We start from the raw sequence: 18,467 nt of genomic DNA, 5'->3' as shown, positions 1-18,467 counted from the left end.
GAGTGTTCACATTGACATGGGGTGTGTGCAAACAGCTGTAGTGTAAAGGCAGGATTGGTTGTCCATAGTGACTGGGGGAGGATTCTGAGAGTCAGCATACTCCATGTTGGGGGGGTTTATCTTATAATAGTGCTAACGTCAGCACATAGAGTTTTCACATTGGTTACATTCTTTGGACCAATCAAAGTGATGAAGAAGCAGGATAAACAAAAAATGTTACAACAAGATGGCGGCTACTTCACTGGAAATGAGGCCATCTTCCACTACAGTAAAAAACAATATTTTGTTTATTTATTTTGTATGAAAAACACTTTCTAAACACGTTCTCTTACTAGCAAGCTACTCTGTTAGTAGCATAGAAATGGCCAGGAAGTTCACCGAAGGGAAGTAGAAGAGGCGCTTCTGACACGGAAGAAAACTCTCTACTGTACTGCAACTGTCCTCGATCCGAGGTAGAGTGTGTGTGTGTGTGGGTTTGTGTGTGTTGTGTGTGTGTGTGTGTGTGTGTGTTTGTGTGTGTTTGTGTGTGTTTGCTGACCATGTGAGGAAGATAGGGAGAAAACAAAACAAAACTTTTTCTAATCACTGTCAAGTGACTTGAAGGCAATAGATTGACATTCATTCTGACAATTTCAGCCTAGCTTGTCTTTTACCAACTAAAATATAATTATAAAATTAAAATAATACAATTATAATTATATTGAAATATAATTATATATTAATTAGTGCCATCAATCGATGGCTGCGATTAATCATGATCTCTTCCCCAGGGTAGAGGTGGTAACATACACCCTACCTGCTGGGTCTCTTCCCCAGGGTAGAGGTGGTAACATACACCCTACCTGCTGGATTTCTTCCCCAGGGTAGAGGGGGAAGGGGTCCTGGGTGAGGCGGATCTCCAGGTCGGCGTGGCGAAGCTTGGCTTGCCCCGATTGGTCGAAGAGCGCCTGGCCGTTGTCGTCGCGGGCGATGGGGTTGAGCACCACACAGTAGTGGCGCGGGGGTACCATGGTCATCCGCACGGGAGAGAACAGCACCCTACAGGAGGGCAGAGGTCAAGGGTCAGGGGAGAGAACAGCACCCTACAGGAGGGCAGAGGTCAAGAGTCAGGGGAGAGAACAGCACCCTACAGGAGGGCAGAGGTCAAGGGTCAGGGGAGAGAACAGCACCCTACAGGAGAGCAGAGGTCAAGGGTCAGGGGAGAGAACAGCACCCTACAGGAGAGCAGAGGTCAATGGTCAGGGGAGAGAACAGCACCCTACAGGAGGGCAGAGGTCAAGGGTCAGGGGAGAGAACAGCACCCTACAGGAGGGCAGAGGTCAAGGGTCAGGGGAGAGAACAGCACCCTACAGGAGGGCAGAGGTCAAGAGTCAGGAGAGAGAACAGCACCCTACAGGAGAGCAAAGGTCAAGGGTCACAGTCTGGCCATGGACCAAAGCCCTCGTCTGTCCCAATATCATCCACATGCATGACCGACTCTTCTGGCTTAAAGTTGATGAGGTTAAACTAAAAGTAGGGCTGGGCCTTTAACGCATTAATTTCGATTAATAAATTGCAGAAAAAATAACGCATTTACTTTTTAAATTACTTTTGAATGCATTTGAATGCATTCTTTGCTTTTTTTCTTTTAGTATTTGGCCAGCCCTGCCACTTCGGTCCCTGGTGAGAGACTTTTCTCCCTTGCAGGCAACATAGTGTAGAAAAAGAGGGCAGCCTTGAGCTCTGAACATGTAAACAGGCTAGTTTGTCTCAGCAACTGGCTGAAAGAGAAGAAGCAAAAAGTAGCAGGCTTAGAGGTATCCTGAGACCAATGGGTTTGTTGTTACTGTGAAGGGTAGTGGGGTTTTTTTGTTACCATTTTAGATGTCACTTGTGACTTTATGTTAAACTGTTGGTCTGTTTATTATTTTGACCAAGGATATTTGGGTGGGTAGGGGAGGGTGAGGAGGGTTAGTGTAACATTAGGTTAGGTACATTGTGTGATCTGTCTGATCGGTCTGTGTAGCTAAAATAAACAGGATTTTGCTGCTTTAAGCTTATGGATCTACGGTATTCATTGATTCACTCGTATACCAAATACATTTGAATTGAAAACTGTTGCTTCTCATGTCAAATATTGATATGCGATTAAAATGTGATTAATTAATTACAAAGCCTCTAATTATTTTGATATTTGTTTTAATCGCGTCCCACCTCTAGTTAAAAGCATCACTTCTTTCCTTTGTAAAAAAAAAAAGAATGTTCTGAAAACCCCTGTCTGTTTGTATAGGCAGCTTAGGGTGTGTTCTCACTAGAACATTTGCTTCACATGGAATCGGAGTTTAGGATAAAATGTGCTTTGCTCTGTGTTATGAAGGCCCACAGTTTAGAGCCAGTTTAGTTTCCCCGAATCAGCCCCTGTTATTTCCTTTATTATTTTCTATACTATTCCTGTACGTTTCATGAAGGTGTATGTATTGTTGTTGTAATGTTTATGTATATGTTTAATGACGTGGTATATCCGGGGTGTGTCCGTGACCCGGATGCTAGGTTCGGTGGTGTATATATAGGGACGGAAGTGCTCTGTGCGTCAGTGTGACGAGAATCAGAACGAGAGAGAGTAACGAGAGAGAAGTAACGAGAAGTCGACCTAAGATGGCGGAGTCAGTAACAAGCACACCGTGCTGAAGCTGAAGACGCCAAGAGTGATTATCGAGTTCACAACTGTGATAGCCCGTTTAGCTGTGTCCCCGTTCGCTAGCCTTGCCAGCAGCCGGCTGTTAACGTTGGACCAAGCGAGACCCAAGCGTGGACAGAGCCGTCGCCTCCACGAGTGGATTGCGACCGACCGCTGACTCCCCCGGAGCTTACCGTGGACCCCCGGACCTGAGCCCTTCACACCTCGTCGTGGACTACGAAGAAGGCCCTTTCCCTTCGAGTTGCTACGTCACCCCCCCCTTTGTCTGCTACCTTCCTCGAAGCACATGCGAGCTCCAACCAGGCCTCAACGAGCTCATTCTCAGTCCGGGACTTTAAGCCTTTTCCAGGCCAGGTACTGTGAGTGAGCGAGTGAGTGTGTGTGTGGCCGGCGGGGAGGGAGTATATTTGGGAGGTATATAGATATAATTTGTATAATAAATGTGTTTGTTCATATTGGATACCGTTGCTGTGTGTTTCGTTGTCTGGTAGCTAATGCTAATGCTAATGCTAATGCTAATGCTAATGCTAATGCTAACGATAATACTGCTAGTCTAAAGGGTTGCTGGCGCCCCCTGCCTGTATCCTCCTGCACTGCCTATTTAGCTCAGAGTTAGTTAGATAACCAGCCCTTCCTAAATTCTACAGTCCTTTTAGCTACTCCCTGGTTACATTTGGTCCTTCGAGCCGGATAGGTTGTGTAGTGATAGCATGGCTGAGCGCAGCCAACCAGACAAGACAGTTACCCCCCCTTCTCCGCCCCCTGAGCCAGAGCCACGACCACAGAGAGTCCCGCGGTTGCCTCCGAGGTTACAGGAGTATGAGCTTGAGCTCGAAAGCTCACTGAGTGGTAGCGAGGAGCGCACTCCACGGGATACAGTGGTCGGAGAGGCCGAGGTGTCCGCCGGCGCGCGGGTGGCTAGCACCGAGACAGCCATCAAAGAGCACCAGCCTGAGGATGAGATGGCAGAACAGCAGGGTTTTGCCGTAGAAACGGAAGAGCAGGAAGGAGAGGCCCGGTCCGACAGCGCCCGCGGGCGGAAGAGGGAGGGCCTCAGCCTTAACGATCTGCCTCCCAGTACGGCGCGCTCGAGACCTAGCTCCTGCCGTTCAGTGGCTTCCTCCCGGTCCAGGGTTTCCGTGGGCAGTTCTGCCTCTGGGGCGGATAGCCTGCACTCCAGAGGGAGTAGTGCCGCGCTGTCAGAATGTATGCGCCAACAGGCCGAGATGGCGTTAGAGCGGGAACGCCTCCAGTTCGAGCGTGAACGCCTCCAGATGGAGGGGGCGGAACGCGCGGCGGAGAGGCAGCGCCAGGAGGCGCTAGAACGTGAACGCCTCCAGATGGAGGGGGCGGAACGCGCGGCGGAGAGGCAGCGCCAGGAGGCGCTAGAACGTGAACGTCTCCAGATGAACGGAGCGGAACGTGCGGCGGAGAGACAGCGCCAGGAGGCGTTAGAGAGGGAACGCAGCCAGTTCGAGCGCGAGCGCCTCCAGATGGAGGGGGCGGAACGCGCGGCGGAGAGGCAGATGGCGAGAGAGCAACTGCACGCGGAGAAGATGGAGGAAATGATGCAGACCATGCGCGACGTGTGCATCAGCAGAGCTCCGTCGGCCCGTAGCTCCAGAGCATCATCCGCACGGCCCTCTCGAGTGCCATCTCCTGAACCCCCCGCCGATGGCTCCATGACCCCCGCCATGACTGTCCAACTACAGGCCCAGCTGACCACCTGGAAAGAAGAGGACCAGGGACCCGACCGCTACGCGGCCCAGAGGGAGCCAGCGTCGCTGCCCGGGAGGGGAGCCATTCCCCAAGAGCGTAGCACACCCCTAGGTCCTCCAGTGAACCAAGAGGCATGCAGGCCGGACACCCAGACCGTCACTCCAGCCCCGATCATCCACTACAGGATGTTTCCCCAGGTGGAGGGACCCAAGTTCCCCTTCTTCAAGGACGAGGACAGGAGCCAGTATGTGGAACTACGCATCTGCCTAGACACGCTCTTGGACGACTCCTGCTCAGAGTCCTACAAATATGCGATTCTCCTTCAGCATGTGAGGAACCCCAGAGCCCACAACATGGTTCTGGCCCATGCCTCCGCACCGACACCTTACACCAGAGCGCTCGCCGACTTGGATGCCCGCTACGGTCGTCCCTGGAACCACGCCCTTGCTGAACTGCAAGCCCTCGAACAGCAGGCCCCCATCAAGGATGACCGGGCGCTGGATGACTTCGCGCTCCGCGTGCACACCTTGGTTGGAATGCTGAAGACGCAGGGCCCAGCTGGCGCCAGCGAGATCAACAGCACCTCCAACGTAGAGCGGCTGCTCCGCAAGATCCCACGCTTCCGGCAGGAGAGGTTCCGGCGACAGCAGCGCGTTCGTAACCCCGGGAAGTTGGGTCTGAGCATGGCTGCCTTCGCGGAGTTCCTACTGGAGGAAGTGCATGACACCAACGTAGACGCCATGGGTTACGCTGAGCCGAAGAAGGAGAGGGAGAAAGGAGACCGCTGGGACGGGCCGAGCTCGAACAGAGGACGCCCAGTAGGAGTGCTGCACACGGAGGAGGAGCCTCGGAGAGAGAGGAAAGCCCGACCTGAGGGAAAGGATTCCTCTCAACCCCCTCAAAAGGGACGGAGAGGTCCACCGCCATGTCCGTACTGCACCAGCGAGCACTGGTTCAATGAGTGCAGTGACTTCAACAACCTGAGTACCGAGGCCAAGCAGAGGTGGCTCGAGGAGAACAAGAGGTGCTGGAACTGTGGGCGCGACCATCTGGCTAAGAACTGCACCTTGAGGAGAAAGTGCAACCGCTGTGAGGAGGTCCACCTCAACATCCTACACGAGGTCTCCCTCGCCAGGTCCACGGAGGGCACCAGAAGCCCTAGGTCCGGTAGCGCACCGGAAGAGGCAACACCTGTCTACTACCTAGACCCAGCCCGGAGCAGCGGCTCCAAGGTCCTACTGAAGGTGGTGAAGGTCCGACTTCACCACAACAACGCTGTGTACGACACGTACGCCGTTCTAGACGACGGGTCGGAACGGACCATCCTTCTCCAGGAGGCAGTGCGCCAGTTGGGGCTCCAAGGGACTGAGGAGAAGCTGACTCTGCGCACGATACGTCGCGACCTTAAAGAGGTCACCGGGGCGAGGATCAACTTCTCTATCTCCCCGGCGGGGCGGCCGTCGGACAGATATCGGCTTAAGAATGTCTTCACCGCAGACCAGCTAGCGCTCTCCCGCTACGACTACCCCCTGGAGAGATTACGCGCAAGATATTCCCACCTACGGCGAGTAGACCTACATCCGATAGAAGGAGCGGAGCCAACCCTTCTCATCGGCTCGGACAACGCTGCACTGATCGTGTCGCTCCGTCCTCCGCTGAGAGGACCACGAGGCTGCCCGATGGCTGTTAAGACTGCGCTTGGGTGGGCCCTCCAAGGCGCTACCGAGTGGAGAGATAGAAACGGGAGAGCTACGTCATCCCTCCATGTCCGAACCGAAGAAGTGCAGACCATCAACTGCCTTCACACCAGGGTGGACTCCATGAATGCGGCGCTACGGGATAACGTCCAGAAACCCGAGGGAGAGGGGAACAGCTTTGATTCCCTGCAGAAGGAATTCCAGGAGGTCCTCGATGAGCTGGTCGGAGAGAAGAGCCTGGATAAGTTCAGGGTTGAATATGAGAAGCTGACTAGTGCCCTGTTGAAGTCCCACGTGAGTGAGAAGCGGCTGATGACAAAATGCAGAGAGCTGAATGCGGAGACAGTGACCAACTCAGTGAAGGTTGCCACTGCACTAAAGCTATCCCAGGAAGACCAGACTACTATCACGTCTCTGGAGAAGGAAGTGAAGCAGCTGCACACGGAGCTGGACGCCAAGCAGTCGGACATCAAAGTGCTGAACCAGCCGGGCCAGCGAAGCAGAGAGGAGCAGCAGAGGCTGGAGCAGCAGCTGCGGGAGCAGAAGATCAACCATGAGAGAACCACAAAGGAGCTGGAGCAGCTGCAAGTCAGAAACACCAAACTCCAGCAGGAGAACGAGCACAACGCCTTGAGTATGGAGCAACAGTCCCTGGACAATCAGCAAAGGGCATCTGACCTCAGGATTAAAGAGGAGGAGGTGAATCAGATGCGTCAGGAGATTGCCAAGCAAACGAAGTTGAGAGAGGCCACCCAGAGGAAGTTCCGACCTATGGAGGATCAGAAGTTGGATGTGGAGCAGCAAAGGGACATGCTGAAAACCCAGATAGCTGGGCTGGAGAGAGAATTGGAGTCTTCCAGAAAGCAGATGGAGATTGACAAAAAAGTCAGGCAGAAGTGGACGAGGGAGAGAGACAACTTGTCCGAAGGTGCCGTGGTACTGGTGATCGACCAGTCCCTTCCACGCGCCGCCTGGCAGACAGGCAGAGTGACCAAGGTCCTGCCGGGTCCGGATGGAAGGGTGCGGACGGCCATCGTGGACGTTGGTGGTCGCACTTACACCCGACCTGTGGCACGCCTGATTGAGCTCCCTCAAATTACGAAGGACACTATCACCTCCTACCTCACGCTGCTAGAGCAGCCTAGCCAGTGTGCCTTCCCTAGTTAAATGAAACCGAGGGTTTCATGGGGCGGCTGTTATGAAGGCCCACAGTTTAGAGCCAGTTTAGTTTCCCCGAATCAGCCCCTGTTATTTCCTTTATTATTTTCTATACTATTCCTGTACGTTTCATGAAGGTGTATGTATTGTTGTTGTAATGTTTATGTATATGTTTAATGACGTGGTATATCCGGGGTGTGTCCGTGACCCGGATGCTAGGTTCGGTGGTGTATATATAGGGACGGAAGTGCTCTGTGCGTCAGTGTGACGAGAATCAGAACGAGAGAGAGTAACGAGAGAGAAGTAACGAGAAGTCGACCTAAGATGGCGGAGTCAGTAACAAGCACACCGTGCTGAAGCTGAAGACGCCAAGAGTGATTATCGAGTTCACAACTGTGATAGCCCGTTTAGCTGTGTCCCCGTTCGCTAGCCTTGCCAGCAGCCGGCTGTTAACGTTGGACCAAGCGAGACCCAAGCGTGGACAGAGCCGTCGCCTCCACGAGTGGATTGCGACCGACCGCTGACTCCCCCGGAGCTTACCGTGGACCCCCGGACCTGAGCCCTTCACACCTCGTCGTGGACTACGAAGAAGGCCCTTTCCCTTCGAGTTGCTACGTCACCCCCCCCTTTGTCTGCTACCTTCCTCGAAGCACATGCGAGCTCCAACCAGGCCTCAACGAGCTCATTCTCAGTCCGGGACTTTAAGCCTTTTCCAGGCCAGGTACTGTGAGTGAGCGAGTGAGTGTGTGTGTGGCCGGCGGGGAGGGAGTATATTTGGGAGGTATATAGATATAATTTGTATAATAAATGTGTTTGTTCATATTGGATACCGTTGCTGTGTGTTTCGTTGTCTGGTAGCTAATGCTAATGCTAATGCTAATGCTAATGCTAATGCTAATGCTAACGATAATACTGCTAGTCTAAAGGGTTGCTGGCGCCCCCTGCCTGTATCCTCCTGCACTGCCTATTTAGCTCAGAGTTAGTTAGATAACCAGCCCTTCCTAAATTCTACAGTCCTTTTAGCTACTCCCTGGTTACACTCTGCGTCGTTTGGAGCTGTGAGAACGTGCATTCGAAGTTGCTCCTGGAGCAAACAACCGACGCATGCTCCGCTTGAAAAGGGTGGTTTCGCTCCGGTTAGAAACGACGCATCCATCACTTTGCTTTGCTTTTGGTGAGAACGCTGCTCGAGGCAGTCCATAGGAAAACAACAGCGCATGTGTGTTGATCTGGATAAGAGCGTGACGAACGGGCAATTTTAAATTTTTATGACCAATCAACTACCATGTCTGTTGCTTCGATTGCGTATGTTACTTCATTTACATAAAGGGCTGTGAGAACGCAAATCAGAGAAATAATGTATGCAATCTCCTCCACTTGCTCCGGGTCATGATTCGGACTTTCATGTGAGAACATGACCTTACACTCAGCTCTGATGCACACACATCACCCCACCAGAGGTAACTACACGCACACACCCCACCAGTGGTAACCCCCCACACACACACACACACACACACACACACACTTCCCAAAACTACACAACAAATTCGAAACAATGTTTTTTTAATTTCTTTTTTTATGTGGCTTCAATTAGACTTTGCTCCGTTGCCAGCACCTCGCCTACATTTTCTGCGGTGTGCGTTCTACCAGGTCACATGGTCTCAAAAACCCAGAATAAAATCAGACGCATGAGATGTGTGTAGTCACGGTACTCCTAACTGAGTATTTTAATTCTACTTGTGTTATTTATTTTTGTGTGTGGATGGTTCTTCTTTGTTCTGTGTTTTGTGATGCTCACCAAAAACTAAGGCCGTGTTATATTCGTTGGACATGCATGTTGATGTTATTCTTCTTTGTTATATGTTTTTGTGATGATTTCCTTTATATGTTTCGTGTGGACCCCTGGGCCCTGTTCCACAAAGCAAGATTAACTCTGATACAGGTTTAAATCAGATCCGGGCGCTAATTTAAGCTTGCGGTCGGTTCCATCAATGTGGCTCAATTAATTCGCTGCTTGGTTGCTATGCAACCAATCCTTCTGAGTAATTCTGGTCGCGAGCAGACTTACAGGCTGGTTTAGGTAATGCGTGCGTCAAAAAAGTCTCACAGGCGGAAACTACATCCTGAACGACAGTTCCTCAAGTGTCTTTGAAGGAAATATGTGACAGCGTCTGATTAATAGGTCCCCATCTCGGCCATTTTGAAACCTCGCAATCGAGCCAAACAAGTCTTGTTGTGAAAAAATGTGTTTTCCAGTTTTTGGCATAGGACGACAAACGAAGCGATGAAGAACCCACTCGATATCATATCCAACAGTTTTACATTCACTAAATACCTACATTTAGTTAGCAAAGTCGGGAGGGGGGTATTATTCGTTTTCGTGTGGCTGTGTGTGTAGCCACGCCCACCCCAGCTGTATGTAAGGAGCCATGTGCGATGTGGATCTGTTTACAAGTTTACAAGATGGATGCTGAAGCTAATTTCAAAAGCAGGCAGAAATATCCACCGTGGGCAATTAATGAACTCCTTCATATTGGACTATACATAATGGGAACTCTGAACGGGAACTCCGAACTCCGAATCTGACGATGACAGATGACAACGGAATTTCAGACATTGATCTCCACATCAGTTCACTATTCTTGGGACAGTCGTCTGCAGACAGACCTTCTGCTGTGTTCTTGGGTAAGTTTTAGTGAGTTACATGTGTTGTATACTAGGATTTTGTATTGTTTACTTAGATAAGCCAAACAGTTATTTGTTGTTTTGTGAGTAAGGTAGCATCAGCCCCGTTGTTAGCATCAGTTATCAGACCACCTCCCACCATCACTAATAGGAGATGGTGGGAGGAAGAAATAGGTTGTCAAAGATAAAACATAATGAATAAATACATTTGTTGCAGACCTACTAAACATGCAACATAGTGTAATATGTTTCATGCACCATTTTAGTGTGTTTGTGTGTGTGTACCAGCTAGCCAAACAAGTGTTAGCTTGTTAGCTAGCTAGCTAGCTTTGTTAGAGATGTAATAGATTATAGAAAACGTAAATGCTTTTGTAATGAACGATAATGTTATGTGGAATCAAAAATAATGATTAATTCATTGATATGTAGATTTGCTGTAGAATAATACTGTGAATTGAAATGTCTTCAGTACAAGTACAGTACACTGAGTCTATGGAAAACCTACAGTAGCAGTGTGTCCACACCTCTGACCTGACATCTGTGTTACAGAATGAGGAGGTGAGAGGTTCTGAGAGATGACACCTTGATGAGTCACCAGCACTTCAGGTATTTGTCATTGTCATTGTATGCAATTCTATTTTATTAAGATAGTAGTAGGCTATTTTGTAAAAGTGGTGTTGGTAACAGTGGGCAATCATTTTAAATGTACTGTCTTCTTTTTTTATTAGAGCTTTGATGCCCAGATGGGATGGGAAGGAACTACACCGAAGTCCCACTAGATGCTTTATGGACTATAATGATAAATGCATGCACACAGACACAACATTATACTTTTTGACCATTCTATTATTGTATTGCTCAATTGTATCTTGCCTAATTTTTTCCATTGCCATGAATTTTACTCTCTTGTACTTGTAATGGGACGTAATAAACTTTTGGCACACATGGCAATAAAATGATGATGAATCATGAATCTTGAATTATTATTATTATTATTATTATTATTATTATTATTATTATTATTATTATTATTTAGCTATTTAAACGTGTCAGCCCTGCAATTTTGCTTCCTGAGGGTTAGCTGACAACCCCACTGACAGATGACAGGTAGATAATGACAGGTAGTGTAATGGGGGAGTGGTTGTCTTGAGGTGTGGTTGTCTTGAGGGAGTGATTAGGGTGGAGTTAACCAGCTATTGTTCCCACTCATTACCTCTGTGAAAAACGTCTCTGAAGAAGTTTGAGGCTAGATATCTCAGTACGGTGGTTCAGGGGGTATCACCATTAAACTATCCATGACTTCTTCAACTTGTTTCAGATTTCAATGTATGACACATCATTTTAAAGCTTACAATCTACCCTTTCATAATCTGGAAAAAACAGAAAAAAGATTTTGCCCTAGTTGAGGACTTTTTAACCATGCCCTGTCACATATTAGTTCCCACTTTTTACGAGATAGATAGTTTGACTGTGTGATAGATAGATAATTTGATATTTTGAAAGTGTGATAGATAACTTGATATTTTGAAAGTGTGATAGATCGATAGATAAATAAATAAAGTGTAAAAAATAAATAAAATAGGTATGTCTATCAACTTGCATCTCCGTCATCACAGCGGTGTGGCTGGCGCAGTGGTTAAGGCAGCCAGCTAGAGTTCCGAAGGTTGCCTGTTCGAGACTTGATTTAATTCAACATTTATTTTATTTTTTTACATTTAACCGAAGCCTTCATGCAAATCGATTTACAATATATATATATATATATATATATATATATATATATATATATATCTGTCTAAGTGAATCATCTATCCATCAGTAATCATAAGAAAAAATAATCTATGCCAAATCCAGGGTCCAGTTAGAAGAACATAATTTACTACTCAGAAAGGCTTCAAACACCATTGTAATCGTGTCAGTTCTTGTAAATTAGCCTGCACAATCATTTTATAGCCTACATACTTTTTTAGATGAGATTTTAGATTAGATTCAGACAACGAAATGCAGTAAAAAAGTGTGTCTGAAGAGGGATTTGAACCACCGTCTTAAAATTACGAAAAAATACCATGGCAGCGGTCAATACCACTATGCCATTGTGACGATATGATGGTTTGTAGCCTGCTGCTGATATCACCACAGTAGTAAATATTCATTTATTAAAATATGAACATATAACAATAACTGGGGCTAGTATGAGCTACGCATTTAATCTGTCAGCAATTTCTCGGCCAGCAATTTGCCAAACCATTTCCCTCGCCTTGTTAATTGCGGCAGTATTGCACTATTTTACATCTTATTTTTCGTCTTAATAAAGATCAATAATTAGGAGTGCTGCGCAAAAAGAGTGTAGTATCTTCATTTCGACAGTTCGACTCTTCAGGGCTCTTTATGTCTGCGTGCACGCGCGCATATCGAGGATTTCTAAGCAGGTGTTCTGTGAACACTCATGACACAAGCCTGATCCTCGTTCGAGGAATCACCTGAGGCTTGAATTCCAATAATGAGTTGCCTGATCGCTGCATTTATTTTTATCGCCGATATACTAATCAACGTTCGTGGAATACCCCCCAGGAAGAGTAGCTGATGCTTTGCATGAGTAATGGGCATCCTAATAAATCAAATCAAACACTTCCTCCTCTCTGTTCCACCTGAAACCTCACGTCACCTAGCTTTGTCAACTTCCCTACTTGATATCTACAGCTCTCATTTCCCTAACCCCCCCACCATAACAGACAGATACACACTCTCATCAGACACATACACATTTACACTCATCACCCTACACAGGACCAGGAAGGACACACACACGCACAGACACACACACACACACCTTACCTCTCATTGTCCTGGCGGATGTAGGTGAGCGGTCCAGTCTCCACACGGGCTATGTTGGTGTTCTGGTCCAGGACATGGATGTAGTGGTGGGGCGGGATCCGGATGATGGACGCGTCCAGCAGCCCCTCAGACTCCGCGCCTCTGGTACCGCTCTTCTTGGATGCCATCTGGAGCAGAGAGGAGAGGGCTCATTCTGATCACACGCCAGAGCAATAGTCTCACACCTGAATGTTCTACGCTGTGCTTATTTCACTACTTAAAGCTATTTAGGAATGAGCGAGTGCAAATGTTGTTTTTAAACGGATGACATCATAGGGGTCATGATGATTTGCGTAGCACTTCACTCAAACCAAGAGTGTTCATACTGTATGGAAAAGGGGTCCAGTCAGCCGAGTTGGTCGACTACAACTGGTACGAGCATAGTAACAGCAGAGCATAGTAACAGCAGAAGTAAACTGTGCCAGTTTTAACACAAAGGACAACACCACTTAGCTAACATGACTCATCCAGTCTGAGGGGAAATCAGCCATATCGTATTCCTCAACAACTGTGGTAGGAAAATACAGTAAGTAGCCTAAGTATAATATTTCACATGTGCACATGTACACACACACACACACACACACACACACACACACACATTTTGGGAGTGCCACAGAACGGTGATTACAAACTCTCTGGACAACGACACTAAAGAAAGACTGATGGCGCAGACTGGCCAAACTGGACTCGAAACTGGAAAAGAAAAGAACTGTGTGTCTTTTCCCATACACAGACAACCCCCTAAGCATGGGGACATTATACACAAACGCACACACACACACACACACACACACACACACACACACTATACATTCCAGCAGTAACCACCTGAGCAGAGGGAGAGAGAGAGTATACACATACTGCACATAGTGTCCTGCACCATAGGAACAGTGTTTGTTCTAAGGTGTGTAGCTGGAATACCAAAGCAAGGCAGCGGTTTCTCAACCAGGTCACAGAGCAACAATCTGAAGACCAAACCCACAGAGACAAACAACCTGTTTGTCACGTCTTTAGGGGCTTAGAAGTACATAGAAGGGATGTGGTTCAACTAGGTGGACGAGAAAAAATTGTTTGTTTTCTCATGTGTACATGACAGGTTACACCTCCTCATTCGCTACAAATCAACTGTTTCAAGTTGATATATATATTATATTATATATTATACCAACTCTAATTTAAGTTATTAACTCTAAGTTATGTGTTCCCTCACAAAGGAATCTGAACTTGACATTCAACTTGAAAACCACATGTCCTACATACATTAGGCTGCTGGCTGGGGAAGGGGCAGGAAGATTTGTTATTTTGCTTGTCATGTCATGTGGTTCAGTTGTCCTGTTGTTACTTTATTTTAATTTTATTTTTATTTAGTTTTTTGTGAAATGTGTTGTCTAATTGTCTTGTTATTTTATTGTTGTCGCATAGGACCCGAGATATCATATCATCTCGAGACATCATATCTCAAGAGGTTATTCCTAATAAAGAAATGTCCTCATCAAGGGAGTGTGAAGGTTCAGGGAGGAACCCAACATCATCCACAATCAACGTGGTAGACCATCATAAAGCTGTGGGGACAAAGTGCATTCAACTCCATACATAACATCAGGGTCTTCCCCTAGAATAAGGAAATAGGCCTGGAGCCCTACTCCAAGCTTTGAGATTATTGATTCATTAAACTATGTATCAAATTATTGAAATGAATATAGTAATATTGAACAAACTATATTCCATGTTTGACCAATACAACCTTGGTAAATGAGTGATTGAACTGTGAAATGTCTTGATAAAACCAGACAATTAATTAAAATACACTTTCAGAATGGAAATGTCTGGATTGGAACATGAGGGATGTGAAATGCCATAATGATATCCTCGCAACCTCTTCTTCCTAAAAGAAAAAGAAAGTATGTCTAAACAAGGGTGCGTCACCAATGAATAAGCAGTCTGCTCCAACTGTCTTATGCACAAACACACACTCCAAAACAGGCCAGCGAAACTTCAACACAACCCGGAAACATGACAGTCTTACCTTGTTAAATAGATGCTTCTCCTAGTCTCAAATCTGTAACCTGTGTATTTCACGGGTTTTATATGTATCGCTGTGTTTAGACGACGATGGTTGGTGGGCGTGATTTAGAAACTAGTCTCCTGACTCGGTAGCTACTTGGGATCCTTGGGACGAACCTACTCATAACCATAACACTAACACTAACCCGTTTTAAATCTCAACTTCAATGAGATGTCGTCAAAGTCGAGTTGTTCTAAGGATCCCGTTTAGCATCTAACCTCCTGAAAGTGTGTTTTTGCAACACGATTCCCGGAAGAAAGATACTAGTCACGTGGTTAACTGAGAAGGGTCCAGCTGCAGACATCAAATCTATCACCCGGAAACGTGATGGACCATATTTGGTTGGAGCGCGTCATCGTAAGCGCGTCGGTAAGTAACCGCGAGAAACCGCGAGATTTTGAAGGATCTTAAAAACACGGCGACATTTTATAGGACATTTAACGAACAATAATTTGAACACGCAATTGATAAGAAGAAGAAGTGCAGCTCAGGTGAGAATTTCGAAATATTATTATATTATTATTTTCAGATGTGTATTTATTATTTAGGTTGTTGCATGTGTTACGCGGCTGTTTCGCACGTAGTTTTGTTCATCTGGCTTGGCTAATTGGGTAATCCTATGTGGTTTAGCGTTATCAGAGATATTAGAGAGATATTAGATTAGATTCAACTTTATTGTCATTGCTGAGTACAAGTACCAACAACAAAATGCAGTTATGCATATAACCAGAAGTGCAAATAGTGACAAAACAAAGATAATGATGTACAGCTGGCAGGGCTAAAAAACGCTGCGTTGTCTTCAACCACTTAATGTAATTTAAAAGTTCACAATAGATACATTCTCAGATGTCTACCGATTACTTATCCCCCTATTTTTATTGCTTGTTTTCTTGTTTTTGAGAGCTGACTTTTTGCAGGCGCCGAGCTGTGGTCCCGAGCAGAGGGACGACTGGCCACCAACGGAGCTGTCCGTGTCTGACCACTGGGGGTTGGACACAACACTGAACACTACACTACACTGGACACAACACTGAACACTACACTACACTGGACACTGGACACAACACTGAACACTACACTGGACACTGGACACAACACTGAACACTACACTACCCTGGACACAACACTGAACACTACACTACACTGGACACAACACTGAACGCTACTGGACACTGGACACAACACTGAACACTACACTGGACACTGGACACAACACTGAACACTAAACTACACTGGACACTGGACACAACACTGAATACTACACTACACTGGACACTGAACATCTGTCATTACGTGAAGCGCATTGAGTCGCATCTTGTAAGAAATGCGCTATACAAATAAAACTTGAATTGATTTGATCCCTTGTACACTTTTTTGGGCATTTGTGTTGCAACACACCTGTACATTGTGCACTCTACCCTAGGCCCTTATTTTACTCTAGACAGAAGGGTCGTAACACTTGTTATTAATTCCATTTGGTATACCTCAAACTTTCTTGCATTTCTGGTGTTTGCATTTTACATATTCTAAATATATGCTATCTACATGTCGCACTGGATGGAGTTAGTGCTGTTGACTCATCAGAAAGTAAAGACTAATTCACAGAGTGTATGAAGATTCCAGTAAGGGTTTTGTGAAGGAGCCCTAGTGCTGTTGACTCATCAGAAATAGAATGTTTTATTTAGCTCATCAGTGGGCACTCAGCACCATGGACACCTCCAGCCCAGCACCTTGCACCACGGTTCCTGCCCTGCTCCATGGATTACAACGATGATCGCCTGACTCCACCAAGTCCTTTGCCTGACCCCTCAAACCTGTTTGACCTAATAAAGTCCCACACCTGGGGTCATTGACATTCTTTTATTTATATACAGTTAGGTCTGGAAGTATTTGGACAGTGACACAATTTCCATAATTTGGGCTCTGTATGCCACCACAAAGGATTTGAAATGAAACAATCAAGATGTAATTGAAGTGCAGACTTTCAGCTTTAATTCAAGGGGTTGTACAAAAATATTGTATGAAACATTTAGGAATTGCAACCATTTTTATACACAGTCCCCTATTTTCAGGAGCTCAAAAGTAATTGGACAAATTAACAATCATACAGTAAGTAAAATGTTCATTTTTAATACTTGCTTTGTCAGGCCTTTACTGCAGCAGTCTTCAGTTGTTGTTTGTTCGTGGGTCTTTCTGCCTTTAGTTTTGTCTTCAGCAAGTGAAATGCATGCTTGATTGGGTTGAGATCAGGTGATTGACTCTGGCCATTGCAGAATATTCCACTTCTTTGCCTTAAAAAAGTCCTGGGTTGCTTACACACTATATTTTGGTTCATTGTCCATCTGTATTGTGAAGCACCATCCAATCAACTTTGCTGAATTTGTCTGAATCTGAGCAGACAGAATATCCCTAAACACTTCAGAATTCATCTGTCTGCTTCTGTCTTCACATCATCAATAAACACTAGTGACCCAGTGCCATTGGAAGCCATGCATGTCCATGTCATCACACTCACCAGTGCATTCTTTTTTTCTCAGAATGTACCAAACAGTTAATTTGGCCAGTATTAATGTTCCCACTATCTCTCTGATGGATTTTTGTTTTGTTTTTACAGCCTAAGGATGGCCTGTTTCAGTTGCATTGAGAGCTCTGTTGACTGCATGTTGTGCGTATACAGCAACAGCCTCCAAATGCAAATGCCACACTTGGAATCAACTCAGACCTTTTACCTGCTTAATTGATAAAGAAATAATGAAGGAATAAATAGCCCACACTGGCCCATGAAACAGCTTTTGAGTCAATTGTCTAATTACTTTTGGTTATTATATATAAGAGCTATAATTCATAAACCCTTCCTTCAATTTGGATGTGAATACCCTTAACCTAAAGCTGAGAGTCTGCACTTTAAGCCCAGTAAATTCTGTTGGAAATCTCATATAAGATACGTTAGATCCAAAGTATCAAGGAGTATTGCAGTATTGTGCAGGGCAAAACATATTCTGGAACAGAGGATGTTGTATACTCTATATTGTTGTCTTGTCTTACCCTATTTGAGTTACTGTGTGGAGATATGGGGAAATGAATATAAAAGCACTTTAAACCCATTGATTACACTACAGAAAAAAGCTATGAGGATTGTACATAAGGTCGGATATCGTGATCACACTAATAACTTGTTCCTAATGTCAAAAATATGAAGAAAATATGAAGGAAAGCAGAAATATTGCTCTATTTAAAAAAAGGTTTAAATTATTTTTAATGAAAAAGTATTAGATCGGATGATACTGAAATATATGTATTAATTAATTGGATTATATAATGTAAGCATAATTGTTAAGTATAAACAGGGGTAGGACAGGCTTCTTCCTACTCCTTTTCGAACAATTGATAGGACTGTAGTCTACATATTAGTTATTTGTTATTTATTATTTTTATTTTTAAATCATGTTCGAAATAAAGATTCATTCATTCATTCATATGCATTATATGACTGTAACTTGTGTATGACTGTAACTAAGATGTTTTGGTAAACAGCTAAAATAACACAAATTCTAGGCCTAACTGTAGAATCCATTGCTGGAAATGT

The 18,467-nt window shown here is 45.7% G+C and overlaps 1 protein-coding gene across 1 annotated transcript in view; it reads right to left on the bottom strand.

The window, feature by feature from the left end:
• The window catches only part of LOC308172343 (major vault protein-like), a gene marked incomplete at its 5' end in the record, with an annotated part of 52,577 nt that extends 39,636 nt beyond the window's left edge, over positions 1-12,941 (bottom strand). Inside the window, 2 exons of the mRNA XM_080547255.1 lie at positions 843-1,038; positions 12,775-12,941. Coding sequence (XP_080403381.1) covers positions 843-1,038; positions 12,775-12,941 — 363 coding nt within the window. The remainder of the gene's footprint in view (positions 1-842; positions 1,039-12,774) is intronic.
• Positions 12,942-18,467: the final 5,526 nt, after the last annotated feature.

The sequence above is a fragment of the Nansenia antarctica genome (genome assembly GCF_963989245.1).
Source record: "Nansenia antarctica genome assembly, chromosome: 17".
In the NCBI taxonomy this organism is placed as follows: domain Eukaryota; kingdom Metazoa; phylum Chordata; class Actinopteri; order Argentiniformes; family Microstomatidae; genus Nansenia; species Nansenia antarctica.
This window is presented reverse-complemented; position numbering and strand designations above follow the sequence as displayed.